Below are 14954 nucleotides of genomic sequence, written 5' to 3'. Positions count from 1 at the left end.
GTCAAAAGTAATATGAACAAAGACAAGTAGTGGAGGAAGAAGATGGAAAACAAGAGAAGTTGAGGAACAAGGAAAAATAAATGAAGTTCAGGAAGAAGAGGGGAAAATACAGAAGTAGTAGTTGTGGTGCAACAAGAAAAAATAAATGAAGTTCATGAAGAACAACAAGAACTTCATGAAGAGTTCAATGCTAGTGGTGATGATGAGATTAAAATCATCAATGCATTAAAAGACAGAAATTTAATTTAAGTTTATATATTTTAGTTGTTAGAATTTGCCGATGAAGAAGTTACCGTCCATTTTCAAGGCATCCCATGTTAATAAGACGTATTTTTATTTTTAAGTTATTATTTCATATATTCAATTTTATTCATATTTATTTATTATTAACACTTTTACTAAGTGTGTTTACAGATACCCAAGACTTGCTTCCTTGAAGCTATTCGAAAGGAGTTCGAATTATATTTTTCAATTCATTATTTTGTATATATCGATATTAGGCAAATCCTAGGTCGATATTATTATTTTATTTTATTGTGTATATTGCATGTTTATTATATTTGTACATTATTTTATTTTCCTCCTCAATTTGAAAAAAAAATGAACTTAGTCGAAAACCACATTTTTTTTGAAATAATTTGAAGCCCTTACTTAGAATCAAATTGGTTTCGTAGACTATCTTTTAAATTAATTTATTAATTGATTTCCTAGTTTTCCTAAAAATTAGGTGGCGACTCCCTTTTTTCCTTTTAATACCCCTTTATCCGTTTTAAAATTCTTTCAACTTATTCTTTTTTTTAATTGAGTCACCGCGACAGCTCCTATTCAAAGGATGTCAACAGATTGTTATAACAAGATTTTTTTATTGTCGATTTCTCTGACAAATTTCACTCAATTATGTCTGATCTATTCACAGAAAATGGCTACATATCATGATTAAATATGCTGAGAAGATACACTCTCTAACAAATGTGTTATTTTCACACAAACTACCTATTCATGCAGTGTTGCTAGTTTAACCGTCGACTCTTTTTAAAATTTCCTTGTCAACTTCAGTAAAAATTAAATTAGATAATAATGCATATGCTCATAACATTTTCACTTGACCGTGTAAGTGAAAGAGTTACATATTCATAGCATGGACATCCAGTTTTCAGCTATACAAATCATTCGAAGCCTAGAGTTACAAATCAATTCAAAATTTTAGAGAGACACAAAATTAAGCTCGCGATACGATGAATGTTGTGAGGAAATGGTACCTAGAAACTCAAGATACAAGAGGGTGTTAAGACGAAGAATTAATTGACTTTAGAATATTTAATTTTTTTATTTAAAATATTGAAATAATATAATTTAATTTACCTTTTAAAATTAGTTAAATTGACTTTCGATAATGGCAACCTGACAAACAATGCCGGACCGCGGGAATAATACAAATAACAAAGATGGATACAAAAAATTGACAAAAAAGATGGAGTATTAGCCGCCAAAGAAAATTACGTAAATGTCCTCAGTTGCCCTAAGCTTCTCACAGCGTAGTCCGAAGAGAAGCACTGCCTTTGTCTTCTTCTGTTTGAGCGAAAGAAAGCTCACCGCAGGTAAGTGATTTTTTTCTTTTGACTTAACCCAGCGTTTGCACATAAACTGTTCGACGAAATTCCTAAGAGACTTTTAGGTATTAAAATCACTCACATTTCATATATTTAGAGTTATGGGTATCAGGAAAAAGAGTATTGTTGGTTGATAATGACCTCAAGTGAATTTGTAATAATTTTTTCAAGAACTTGACAGTATCACAGTAATGTTCTTAAAGGTTACAAATGACTTAATTTTAATTCAAAGTTGGTATTCTGCAGGAATAATTTGCAACCCCATTCAATTATTCCATTCATATTGAAGGAATTTGGACTTAATCTGATGGGAAAAGCATCTAGGGACAAGAGGGTATGTACTTTATGCAGTTGTTGTATAACCAAGTGCTTCTTCCTATAAAAAAGTTTCAATTTTTTGTAGGATATTTACTACCGGAAAGCAAAGGAAGAAGGGTGGCGAGCCCGAAGTGCCTTCAAGCTCCTTCAGATAGATGAGGAGTTTAATATCTTTGAAGGTTCTCTTTCTAGCTAGAAATTTCCTAGTTTTTGGATTCCCTACGTATGGAAAGAGATTAATATTATAAACATGTATAGCCCGTAATGTCTCCACAGAAAACATCTTATAAAAATTGCTGCATTTTATCTCTACCAAGAAAAAATGGCTTTGCTATCAAAGGGATGTTGATGAGTAACAACTTTTATTACTGTTAAGGTCTCTTTAAAGGTCTGGAAAAGTTGGCAGCTCTTCATTAGTTCATTACAGTGCAGTTCCTGATGTAGGGTTTAGTCTCTTAATGGAAATCAACAAAGTTGTGGACAAACTACATCCCTGAATGCTGAAACAATATGTTGTTTGGACTACGGAGAACAAAATATCAAGTTGAAATATGTTTGGTTAGAGCTTGAAATAATTGTATGTTGAATGAGTATATATATGCTATGAACTCTCTTTCAGCAAAGTGCTGCACATTAGGAGTTCAGAAATTCCATTTTTCGTTGCTTTTTTGGTCAGAATTGCTTGTTTCTATTGATAACCCTTTCCATATGTAGGTGTGAAGCGCGTTGTGGATTTATGTGCTGCTCCAGGCAGCTGGAGTCAGGTGCTTACAATTGGATCTAGACTATTGTTGTTTCCATGTCTTATATAGCTTTTTAACCAAAATAAACACTCGCTATAAAGATTTGGCTTTCTGATTTTATTGTATTATCTCAGAATAACATGCTGATATTTTTAGTCTTGTGCTTACTCATGATTATTTGAAAGGATTGCTATAGTTTATACTCATTATGAGAGTGTGATACAAATTTTGGAGGTAGGATAGGATTCTAACCATAGTTCTGCACATCTACATATTTATACTTGTGATGTCATTGGATGTGTTGTCATAGTAGAGGTTTCTCTCTCTCTCTCTCTCTTTAAATAAGGTTATCACTATTATGCCCATCCTATTTCAAAGAACTTTTTGTTTTGATTTTTGTTGTATGATTTAGCTTCTAAAGTTGGTAGTTTTTCCCTTGTGCTTACGCTTAGCTCTATTGGATCAGACCTACACAGAACATAAGAACGGGAAGTATCTTAAGCAATAAAAAGAGTGAGGCAGTCTAAATTTAGCCCAGAAAGTACTGTTCTTAAGAGTGTGATCTTGAACCTTACTAGGGAAATAATAGGAAAGACTATCCATTTTCTGATATTTAGAGGCACTCATTTAAGAAGGATGCATGTGCTGTTAGATTTGGCATGATGTTTTGGGATGCACCACCGATTGGCATGTTTCTGATAGAACCATTACTATCCATTACTTTTCAAAAAGAAATACATGAAAAAGCAAAGAAATATTATTAATGCGCTAAATGTCTTTCTCCTTGTTGTGATCTCCATTTCGAAGTCCCTTGATGGTTTTCTTCTTTATAGGTTTTAAGCCGGAAGTTATATCTCCCAGCAATGCTGTCACCGGGTACCAAGTATGTGTACTTTCCTTTTGTAGTATGGCAATTGCTTGTACCTCTTGTGTTTTCTAGCTACAAGAAAGTGAAAAGAGGCCCATTATAATGATATTCTAAAGTTTTATTTCTGATCTAGTGATTGAGGCCTTCTTGTGTAGTTGATGCCTCTGTGAATTGTTTTCCCTTTGTCTTATTTCGTTCTAATTTTATCTTTTAATCTCTTGGAATGAGAGTGGACAACATTATTCATCCTAAGTAGTAACAATAATAAATAAAGAACCAAAAAGCTGCATCCATTTTTTAATACCACACCAATCTGCATTGCGGACGATGTGCAATGCTATAAGTTAGCATGCCACCATATTCAATAGGTAATAATATAAAAGAACAGTTAGTCATGAACCAAAGCTTTAGCTTGCTGCATCTCTTCTCCTGTAGTCCTACAATTGCATAGACCTTGCCTCACATTGAATGGATTTTTTTTTCATCTCTCCATGTTATCAAACTTTTTTCTGATGGTGGTTGAACTAAGTTGTTGCAAAGTTTCCTACCTTAGAGGGTTGCTTCTGTAACTATAATATGTTTGTGGCGGATGAAATTTTAACAACACTGGTCAATCAACTTTAAAATTGTATAAGTCCAATTGCTTCCACGTTTATCATTTCTGTTTTCCTAGCCATGTCACATCTTTCTTATTCATGCGATTTTCAGGGACGATGATCTACCACTTATCGTGGCTATTGACTTACAGCCTATGGCTCCAATTGAAGGTGTTATTCAAGTACAGGGTGATATAACAAATGCTAAAACAGCTGAAGTGGTATGGATTCGTATGCTATTCCATTTCTTTATTATAGAAACTTCGATTGCGATGGTTGGTGTGTAACTCACAAATGCACATTGGAATATAATTAGCTTTGTATTGATTCACTTTCTCCCCCAGAGCCTGAGTGTGACCAAAAATATCCCAATGTGCATTTGTGAGTTTTTCTTTTGGCCCTAGTTGTAGGAGATCCTCTTATTCTTCCTGCATTTTTGATATTTTGCTTGCTTCCTGATTGGTAAATCCTTTTTAATGACAGTAGCCTCATTGTGCTCCTGATTTGTGTCATTATCTATTCTTATACCCCTAAATGCTTGACATTAGTTCTCAGTCTCTTCATCTGTGGACTCTTCCTCTGTGAAACCCCGAGGTGTTTCCTTTTCTTCTGGGCTAGCTGCATCTCCCCATTCATTAGGGGGTTCTTTGGTGTTGTGAGTGTCATCAATGTGTTCTCCGTTGTTATAGTCATCTTCCTTTCTGAGAGCTTCAAAGGCGTTTTGGACTTTGGTCTCCTTAATAGAGTGCTTTCTTTTTGTTTTTATGTCATCCATGCCTGCTTAGGAGTTGCTTTTTTCTTTTTTTATTGTCACCCATTGCCTGCCATCTTTTTGTTTTTCCTCATCCTGGAAAAGAAAATCTGAAGAGCTTTGGGGTCCTCTATTGATATTACAGTTCTGCTATCATTTGGATTCAAGGTTCTTTGGTTGGAGTGGTCGGGCATATTAATGTTTTGTGCTGCTAAAAGCAATATTGGTGGTCAGAGTCCTGTTTTACTCCCCTGTATTAGCCTTCACCTGTTGTATGCTTTGTTCACCATTGTTTGTAGCTTTGGTGTACTGATTTTTCCACAACATTATCAGGCAATGATTTATCAATACCAAAAATTGTCCATCGGTTTGTAAGCCTGTTTAGCAGGGGTCCCTTTTCCCCCTTTTTGAAACAATTTTTTGTGTTCTTGTGTTGAATTTCCCTTCTGATTCAGCTCTTGCACAGGATGCTTATCCTTCTTCCTATGGTGCAGTCACGATCTGATTTCTTTTGGAGCTTTGTGTTGCTTAATAACATTTGTCTAATTATGAGTTTCCATGCCTTATTTGTGTTCCCTCAGTTGCTTCTTCGTTGTCCCCACAGCTCAGACACTGGTTGACAGATTATCCTTGTAATCTACAATAAGAACAATATTTGGGGACTCCTTCGTACTCAATTTCTTTTCAAAACCTTGGAGTGATTGGTAGAATTTCTCTGTCCAACAAAAACATGAGAAAGTCTTGGCTTTGTCGAATTGATTTCAACCTGCACTTTCTCCATGCTTGGCCTTGTTCTTGCTTTAGTGGCCACATCCATTTCCATGGGTACTCGAACTGGACTCATTATTTGTTTAAGAAAGTGCCATGTATGGAGATGAAAGGGGAGTTTTAGTAAGAGTACCCATACCATAGTTAGAAGACTGTCTTCCTCTAGAGTGAAATCCGGCGTCCATCAGCTTAGCCACATAGGCGTACCTTTAATCTTAATAACATGTTTGAAGTATACCACTCTGAAATCTCTTCATTATAGACATCAATAAACATATTTTTGTTTCCGTAGACCCCTATTTTGATTGATCCCTTAATAGGAATAACTTCTTTCACAGAAGCTCAAATCGTCTGAATTTGGGGTTGCATGTTTAGAAATCTTCCGTTGATAGTATATTTGCACTGGCCATAATACCATAGCAGTCCTCCGCTTCGAGTATGATTACAGGCATGCCTTTGTGGTTTCAGCCTTCACTGATTATCTTTTGCGTTCAAGGTCAATTTGGGAACCTGCTACTGCCTGCATATAGTTGCTTTTTGGTGAAATATATTCATGGGTTACCATCAGAATTCCTGTGGGATCGGGACATCGGTTGCCTCGGATGCGCAAATTGAGGTCTGGACACCCTTCCATCGGGTGGTGCATGAGTTTTTGGCACGGTGGAAAGGGTATTTGTTACCTTTGGTGTTTCAGAAGTTGGAGCGAGTATTTTTTCTTGTAAATCAGGATAAGTGGGTTTAATGGAATCTAAATTCCCGATTTCAGCACAGATGAGATGAGTTATGAACTCCGGTTGATGTTTCAGGACATGATTAATAGAGTGAATGAAAGCAACATGCACTTTATATCTGCAATTTTGAGGACATTGTCCGTTTCCATTTTACTATTAGACACAATGCTCAGAGAAAACTGAGGTTAAAATTTGGAAAGAATGTGGCTATGGTGTCCAACTATATCATTGATAATTCTCGTGTGATTTAGAATTGGATGTGAAATTCTACTTGGTTTTGTCTGCCGTTAAGAACCCAAAAACTCTACAACCTTATGCTGTAAATATCCGGACAGACACAAAGATAACACCACACTACACTGTTATATATTTCCACCAACAAACAATTTACGAATAAACTGCATGTCTTCCTCTAATAACCATCTTAACTTCTATGTAACTGCTAAAAATACATATACATAGTAATAATTAATTACAGCAAGAAAAAATACTCGCTCTAACTTATTTTCACCCTTCTTCCTACGTTTTATAGATCTTAGTTACAGCAGGTCCAACATCTCCTTACGCCTTGATCTGTTTTGGTATTGGCTGGACCTGTAGACAAATTACTATTATAACACAAGGCATGAACCATGACTTGTAGCAAATGAAAACATTTAGTTCAATTTTACTATTATAACACAAGGCATGAGCCATGGCTTATAGCTAATGAAAGGATGGTTTCTGCAATATGCTCAAAAAAACCTCATAATGCTACTCAATATGTTGTAAGATATCTTAATGTGCTAGTTTGTTCTATTATCTTTCTTTGTACATGTTCACTTATTTGTTCTTCTCATATTTCAAGGAGTATACAAGAAGATACTGGTACGATGTTATTTCCCCTCATACTTGTGGTTAACAGTTTTTCAACATCATTGTCAAAAATTTAACAGGTTATTAGACATTTTGATGGATGCAAGGCTGACCTTGTTGTCTGTGATGGTGCACCTGATGGTGAGAAACTCAACTACCCTGATACATTACATTGTTATTAGCTGTATTTGATGAAACTAATCCGTGCTTGTGTTCTTATGTTGCAGTAACGGGACTTCATGACATGGATGAATTTGTTCAATCCCAACTGATATTGGCGGTTAGTTTCTTAAAGAAATGGTTGGAATTGATTAAGTATTCACCTATATCTATATGTATATGTATGTAGTGATGTCGTAATAACATGGGAAGGCACACTCATTGATCTGTAGTTTTCATGCCGTGCTGCATGCCTGCATCTGTTAAAATATCAGTGTCGTGCCAAATTTAGTTGATGCAAAGTGTTGTCTAGGAATACTTGAAAGCTCATTTAGGAGTTAATGGCTGTATTTCTGGAAGAAATGCCTTTTTGGTGATCTCCACCGTGAAACCCGCTTTTCTTTGGAGAAAAACAACGAAGTATTCTTCTATCTGGTGATGTTATTTCTCTATTCCTAATATGTTGCATATATGGATTACCGTAAAAGGAAAATAATTGTTTCTTGTTATCTTGCTTGTTTTTTTTTCTATTTGGGTATCCTGCTTATATTTTTTAGTTTTTCCTTGAACGATCAGTTACATGTGCTTAAAGAGATTTTCTCTTATAAATCTACCAAGTTGTTTACAGTTTCTGTTTGGAGATATCTCTGTTGTCACATGTGTGGTTGAACTTGCAGGGCCTAACCATAGTCACTCACATACTAAAAGAAGGTGGGAAGTTCATAGCAAAAATTTTTCGAGGAAAAGACACGAGTCTCCTTTACTGTCAAGTTAGTTGCACGTCTACTCATTATTTTTGGATTTAGTTTCTTAAGTTGGTCAAAATCTTGTTTAATCTTCAGAGGAGACCTCAATTTAATGTTTTCTTCTGTCAGATGTTCTACATTCTTGCATTTGTTTGATTGGTGAATTTGCTGATTTTTTACTTTCATACTGCAGCTAAAACTATTTTTCACGGAAGTGACTTTTGCTAAGCCAAAAAGTAGTCGCAATTCTAGCATAGGTGAGTATATACTGTTTTCTACCCTGTTTATGTAGCAAATTTTCCTGTGAATGCAACCCATTCATTTGACAGCTCTTGAAAATGTTATTATGTTTGTCAATTGTCATATTTCGTCAAAACTTAATGTTGTCATTTGTGATATTTTCGTCAAAGGTTGATTTTGTAATACTTCAAGGATTTCAGTCTTTGCTTTATGTCCTTGCAATCTTGCAAAAAGGTTCCCCAGTTTCCACAGAAAAATTTTAAAATATTTACGGCTTTCTATTGCCATAAAAATATTTCTATGAATTAATGGAAGGTGTTTAGGAATTATTAAGAGTCAATGAGGCATATCAAATGCAAATCGGAATAAACTTGTGTAGTTCTGGTTGAGAAAGATTCATTAAAGCAAGACTAGAATGGCTATATAACATAAATCTAATTCAATCTTTCCGCTGTGCAGAGGCATTTGCAGTTTGTGAAAACTACTCTCCACCTGAAGGATTCAATGAGAAAGACCTTTATCGCCTTCTTGAACAAGTTGGAAGTCCATCAGGCGCTGAGGACCTAGGTAAATTCGATGTGCAGATGCTTGTTCTCTAAATTGCATTGTACTTCACTCTGAACTCTGAATACTTCCTCGTATCATTGGAGTTACAATTTCTAGCTGCTGTTTTTTATGCTAGAAGTAACATGGCTTCCATTTTCCGAATGCTAGACTAGATGCAATTCCGACTATATAGTTGTACTTAACATTATCTTCCGAACATCTGTGACATGACAGATTGCAGTAGTGGATGGCTTGAAGGTCCTAACAAGGTGTATATCCCATTTCTGGCTTGTGGAGACCTGAGTGGATATGATTCAGATCGTTCATATCCGCTTCCTAAATCTGCAGATGGAACCTATCAATGTTTAGATCCTGTACAACCTCCGATTGCACCACCGTATAAACGAGCTCTTGAGATGAAAAAAGCTTCAAGTCAAGGAATTCATAATCTAGACAAACTTTCTCTTGACCCCTGAGCATTGAGAGCAAGAACAGTTCTCTTCTGCGACGTCTCACGAGTTGCAGTTATAAGTCACCAAATGTAAGGGCACCTTGTTAGCTGCTCTTGCAATTTGATAAATTGAATGTTTTTTAGTAGACTTTCTAGTTAAGAACCAAATGAAAGACACATACTTGTGTCCCGATGCACGGTATGAGTCTTGCCCGTAAACTATTTAAGTGGAGAAGGGTAGATGAGCGAGCCCATTGTTACCAAGTTTCAAAGTTGAAAACAACTGATTTTTTGGTTATCAAAGAAAGATGACAGTGACATGTTTGTGTAGTAGCAAATTTATTTTATTCTTGGGTATTTAAATCTTGAATTAATTGACAATGATCAACGGTTATGATTTATGATGTTAATTTCTGCTAATGATGACTTAAAATAATGATATCGTAATTGTGTAACTAGTTATTCCATGATTTTATCAAACATAGAATAAACTCATCCCGAAATTAGTTATATCTTATCTGAGGTTGTAGTGTTATCTCTTTAATAGTATTTATGTAAAAATTTAAATTAGGTCATTTGTTATATATGGAGATAAATTTAAAATGAATTTATGTTAGATGCACATATTGTGTAAAGAATGGTCATATTATATTATCATTGAACAACCACGTTTAATTTTCCGCATCAAACTTGATATTATAATCCAAAAAATAAAATTGAAAAATATAACAGTTATTTCCGATATATCCTCGACTTGACGAACCCCACAACATGTCTCTTCATCAAATTAAGGGAAACACAAGTTTGGTATGAAAGGAAGAAAATAATATGTTATGTTGACATTTCATAAAGCCAATACTTTAACAGCTTTTACTATATATTTCAAATGTCCATTAAATTAATTTCACTTACTGTTTTATATCAAATTATTAACTCTTATAACTTTTATTCTATACAATGTACAACTCAAATTAAAATTTTAAAGATCCCCATAACTTGGAGTGGTAAGGTAACATTTTTCTAAAACTTTTAAGAAGATTTTTCCTTTTTAGACAAATAAAAATTCATAAATTTTGTCTGTCTGCCACTAACTAATGAGAAACTCCCTGTTTTAAAATATTTATTTTATTTCATTTTTCAAGAATCAAATTATATGAATTTTGATTATTATTCTAAATATATTTTTTCATTAAATTAATATAAAAGTAATGATTTATAATATTTCTCGTATAATTATAAAACATTATATTATAAATTTAAAAAAATAGAATTAATTTAATTATAAAAATTAATCAAATTAACTTTTGAAAATTTATTACATAGATGATAGAGTATCATCAATCAATATTTACCTAGTAAATAAAGTGCAACAGGAAAAAGGAGTTCACAATTTTTTTTTAATATAACAATAATAATTTTTAAAAGAAACTTCTTGAAGGAAAAAAAAAGGCTTACAAATATGAGATTTTTTTTTCTACTTCTATGCTACTGTAGTGCTAAAAATAGCTAATTCCAAATGTAAGTAAAATCTTTTCTTGTGTGCTAACATAATTCTTATGAAGAAGAGTCTTATAATCTTCGTGTAATTTCACAAGACACAACAATAAAGTTATAATCTTCGTGTAATTTCACAAGTCATGAACTCAAATCGTAAAAATAATAGACAGTCTACCTCACACTTCTTGATGCTTTGCGGCATGATGTGCCATGTGTTACATAAATAAACAACTAAAATGTCTATAAATTTCCTTTTTCATCTACATAATTACAATAACATTAAAAAAACTAATAGCAAGTAGTGCTAGAAACAGAACTAGATCTAGGTAAAGAAGAAGAAGAATTTAAGAATTCAATACAATCTTCAATAGCTTGAGCTCTTTGTGAATCATAAATTGATGTTTGTGCATAAGAACTTGACCTTGTTAAACTTGTTGTTGTTGATGATGATGATACTTTACATGATGACCTTTTTTTTCTATTTGAATTTGAAAGGAAGTTTAGTGCACTAGCCACTTTTATTCCAATATTCTTTACAAAACTAGCCACATATGATGAAGAAGAATAACTCTTTTGAAGCCTAGAATTCCAATTAGATGAACATAATGGCTTCTTTGTAAAGTAAAAATTTGAAGGATTATTGTTTTGCTCATGGAAATTATCAGGGCTAAAATTTACTCTTCTACTCATTTTTTTATTTTTTTTTTTGGTTTTCTTGGAAGAGTGGGAGAGTTTGTTGTGTGATATGAAGAAGAGAGGCAGTTGGAAAAAATGATGTGAGGTATTTATTGATAGTTGAAGAGAGAGAAAAGGATACTCCCTCTACTCCGATATAATTTATGTGATACAATTCAAATTTTACGAATTACATCTTTCATTTTATATAGCATTTTTACTTTTTTTTAGTCAATTCCTAAAAAACTTCATTTTACTTTTAACGAAATGATTTACAGTCATACAACAATCTAAGAATTGTTATAGACCATAAATTTTAAAAGATCTTCATTTTTTTAATCAGATAAAAAGCAGGAAATCAAATCCTAATTAACAATGTAAAAATTCAAATAATCAATCAATTATAAACTCAGATAGGATCTTTAAGTCTTTTTTCTCCAAAAATTGATATATTTTAGATATAAAAAATACTATAAGTCACAAAATTAATTATTTAAAATATTTTTAAAAATATAAAAAGTTTATTTTAAAAAGTTTAAAGATGTCATATAAATTGATACGGAATAGTAAACACTCCATGGCCATTCATTTTTCAGTTTTAATTGTAGTACGTAATAAAGAAAAGGGGAAGATTCAAACCTATAACAAGACCTATTTAATTTATTTATTATTGTAATAAGACTAGAGAAGAGACAAACTTTGACTGATATTCTGCAAAATTTCATGGCCCATATTCATATCATTGTTTGACTATTGACCAAACTAGTGTTGCATTTATTTATTTCAAAATTCCATTTCTGTATATTTCGTATTTAAAAAATAATAACTAATATAAATGTTTTATCATAATATCTATTCTGTATCAATTGGTATATGATTTTAGGACTTGTAGATGGTACAAATAATTAATGTTGAGGATAAAATAAAAAAAAGAGATAGTGCACAATTATCCCTCAATTTATGCTCGAAATTTTAGAGATACATTTATACTATATTAAGGTTCTATTATTTCCCTTAACTTATTTTATTAATAATTTTCTATTCCTTTTCGGCCTACGTGGCACTATCTTGTGGGCCCAATGCTGGTTGATTTTTTTTCAAGTTAGTGCCACGTAGATCGAAAAGGGGTAAAAAATTACTTATAAAACAAGTTCAGTGGGTAATAGGACCTTAGTAAAGAATAAGTGTGTCTCTGAAATTTCGACTATAGATTGAAGGGGTACTTGTACATTTTTTCAAAAAAAATAATCTATTAATATGTTAAAAGTAAAGATTCGTTTTTAAAATAATAAATACATCTAATCATAACAAGGAAGGTGAGAAATTAGACCCAATATTATTTAAGTCAGAAAAGTCTATATACAAATAAATATCATGTATCTTTTGATTTCTCTCGTATCATGTGAAATAAATAAATATTTCTGGATATCACTCAATTTCAAAAACTCATCATGACATAGAGATTATTATCCAATGTCATATAAGAAGGAAAAATATCGTTCCACACTAATATAAGATTATACCCACCCTTCGCGTGACAGAATTAAATATATAAAGCATGAACAATATAATACAAAGGTCTAATATCGAATAAATCAAGATCTCTATCCTTGTATAAGTTTAGTTTAACAAAATATAGAAAGGAAGCTTAGCCAAGTTAAACTAAAAGATGCAAAAGGAAACATGTAGTACAAGAAACCAAATATATATATATAGGATATGATGACTTTGATTTACTCAAAGATTGATAAAACGTGCATGGAGGGCAATCATGGAGTTAGTATAGGATATATATCCACACAACTACTTACTTTTAACAAAAGTTGAAGAAATATCATTTTCAAATAATTAATCTTGGATATTGCAATCAAGAACCTCTAATTATTTTTTATTAATGATTTTATAATTTGGCTGCTGAAATCTTAGCTTCTAGAGAATTAGTAATACTTCCTACGTCCATAATTGTTTGTAATGTTAAGGTGATGCACATTCTTTAAGAAAAATTTAATATAATTTGTAATAAGACTAATATAATTCTATTAAAAATATCAAAAGTCTACCTAACTTTCTAATTGAACAACATTATCATTAAGGGCAACTTTGAAAAAAAGTGACTAATTATTTCTTAATTACTTAAATTGACAATTAGTCTTGAACATTTATTTTTAATATATCTGCCAAATAATTGTGGACGGAAGGAGTAATTAATAAGCCAAACTTGGAGAACTTTATGAATGTTAATTATTATATATTAGAGATTTAGAGAATCGAGAAAAGATAAAAAAAAATATGGTCAAAAAAGGAGAAGAAAGTGTAGTGGGGGATTTTGGGCCCCTACTAGGAATGGTATAATAAAGTAAAATAAATGTAACATTTGGGGATGAAGAAGAGGTCATGAAAAGGGATTTATAACTTTTACAATTTTCAAAATTTTTTACAAACATAAATTTTTTACATTTTTTTTTGGTTGTTGTTGTATATTTGATTAGTAAAGGTTATTGTTTTATTAGTGTGATGATGTCACTTAAATAGTATTTATGACGTTTGGAGTTATCGTTCATATATTTATTCTGGATGAGTGATTTACTCATGGTTTTACTACTCGATTCGACTAGTAAATTCTCATTTAAATATCAATTCAAGGCTTCTTATCATTACTCTAACATTAAAATACTTTTGATATCGTCTCCTCATAAATTAGAAGATTGATAACAAACTTATAAGTGAGATCTAGAAAAAAATAGTGTATACACAGATTCCTATATATCTTGAAAGGTAAAAAAAATATTATTTTAGATAAACCATCGGCTCAAGATTAAAAACTAAAATTTATAATCAATAATTCAATACTATGTAAATGGTTCATTAATGGTTGCTCTCTTCCTTCTCATTGTGATAAGTAGTTATTGGATTACAAGTTGGATAATATTTTTCCTTTCCTTTTTTGGGAATTTAAGGAAATTAATAAAGATCATTATTATCCAAAAACGTAAAGGGGTGTAGGGAAAAAAAAATTGTGATACCCTCCTAAGCTTTAACTTTAATAGGTGTTCTCAATCCAATGTTTGGACTTGCCCAATGACTCCCTTCTCTCTTTTGTTTGCCACTTTGATTCTCCATTTCCCTTTTTTATTGTTACATAGTTAAGTAGAACAAATATTGGGAAAAAGTGATTAGACAAAATATGAGTATTTATAGCTTATTAAGAATATAATTTTGGATAGAAGGATACGAAGGATGAAAATTGGGTAGAAAATTTGCAGGTAATCGAGCATTGTCTAATTTGTCTTATTAGTACTGTGATTATTATGCTCCTACTATTTTATTTATCGATTCAATTATCACATGTTGTTCCAGTTGCTTTAATTATCATATTATTTGACGTTGTTAATGTTAAATT

The 14954-nt window shown here is 32.1% G+C and overlaps 1 protein-coding gene across 3 annotated transcripts; it reads left to right on the top strand.

The window, feature by feature from the left end:
* The first annotated feature begins 1454 nt into the window (after positions 1 to 1454).
* LOC107029225 (putative tRNA (cytidine(32)/guanosine(34)-2'-O)-methyltransferase) lies at positions 1455 to 9772 on the top strand. Of its 3 annotated transcripts, none has more exons than XM_015230593.2 (12): positions 1455 to 1598; positions 1857 to 1944; positions 2014 to 2107; positions 2643 to 2692; positions 3505 to 3554; positions 4248 to 4356; positions 7321 to 7381; positions 7468 to 7520; positions 8077 to 8169; positions 8339 to 8402; positions 8845 to 8952; positions 9166 to 9772. In XM_015230593.2, exons 2-12 carry the CDS (start codon positions 1918 to 1920, stop codon positions 9405 to 9407), a joined length of 951 nt encoding a protein of 316 aa, XP_015086079.1. In that variant the 5' UTR covers positions 1455 to 1598; positions 1857 to 1917; the 3' UTR covers positions 9408 to 9772. The 3 variants fall into 3 exon arrangements, with proteins under 3 accessions (XP_015086079.1, XP_015086080.1, XP_027767688.1); XM_015230594.2 differs by having other exon boundaries at positions 1477 to 1675; XM_027911887.1 differs by lacking the exon at positions 1455 to 1598 and adding an exon at positions 1690 to 1764.
* Positions 9773 to 14954: the final 5182 nt, after the last annotated feature.

This window comes from Solanum pennellii, chromosome 9, assembly GCF_001406875.1.
Source record: "Solanum pennellii chromosome 9, SPENNV200".
Taxonomy (NCBI): Eukaryota; Viridiplantae; Streptophyta; class Magnoliopsida; order Solanales; family Solanaceae; genus Solanum; species Solanum pennellii.
The sequence above is the reverse complement of the archived record's forward strand: the minus strand, read 5'-3'. Positions and strand labels throughout refer to the sequence as shown.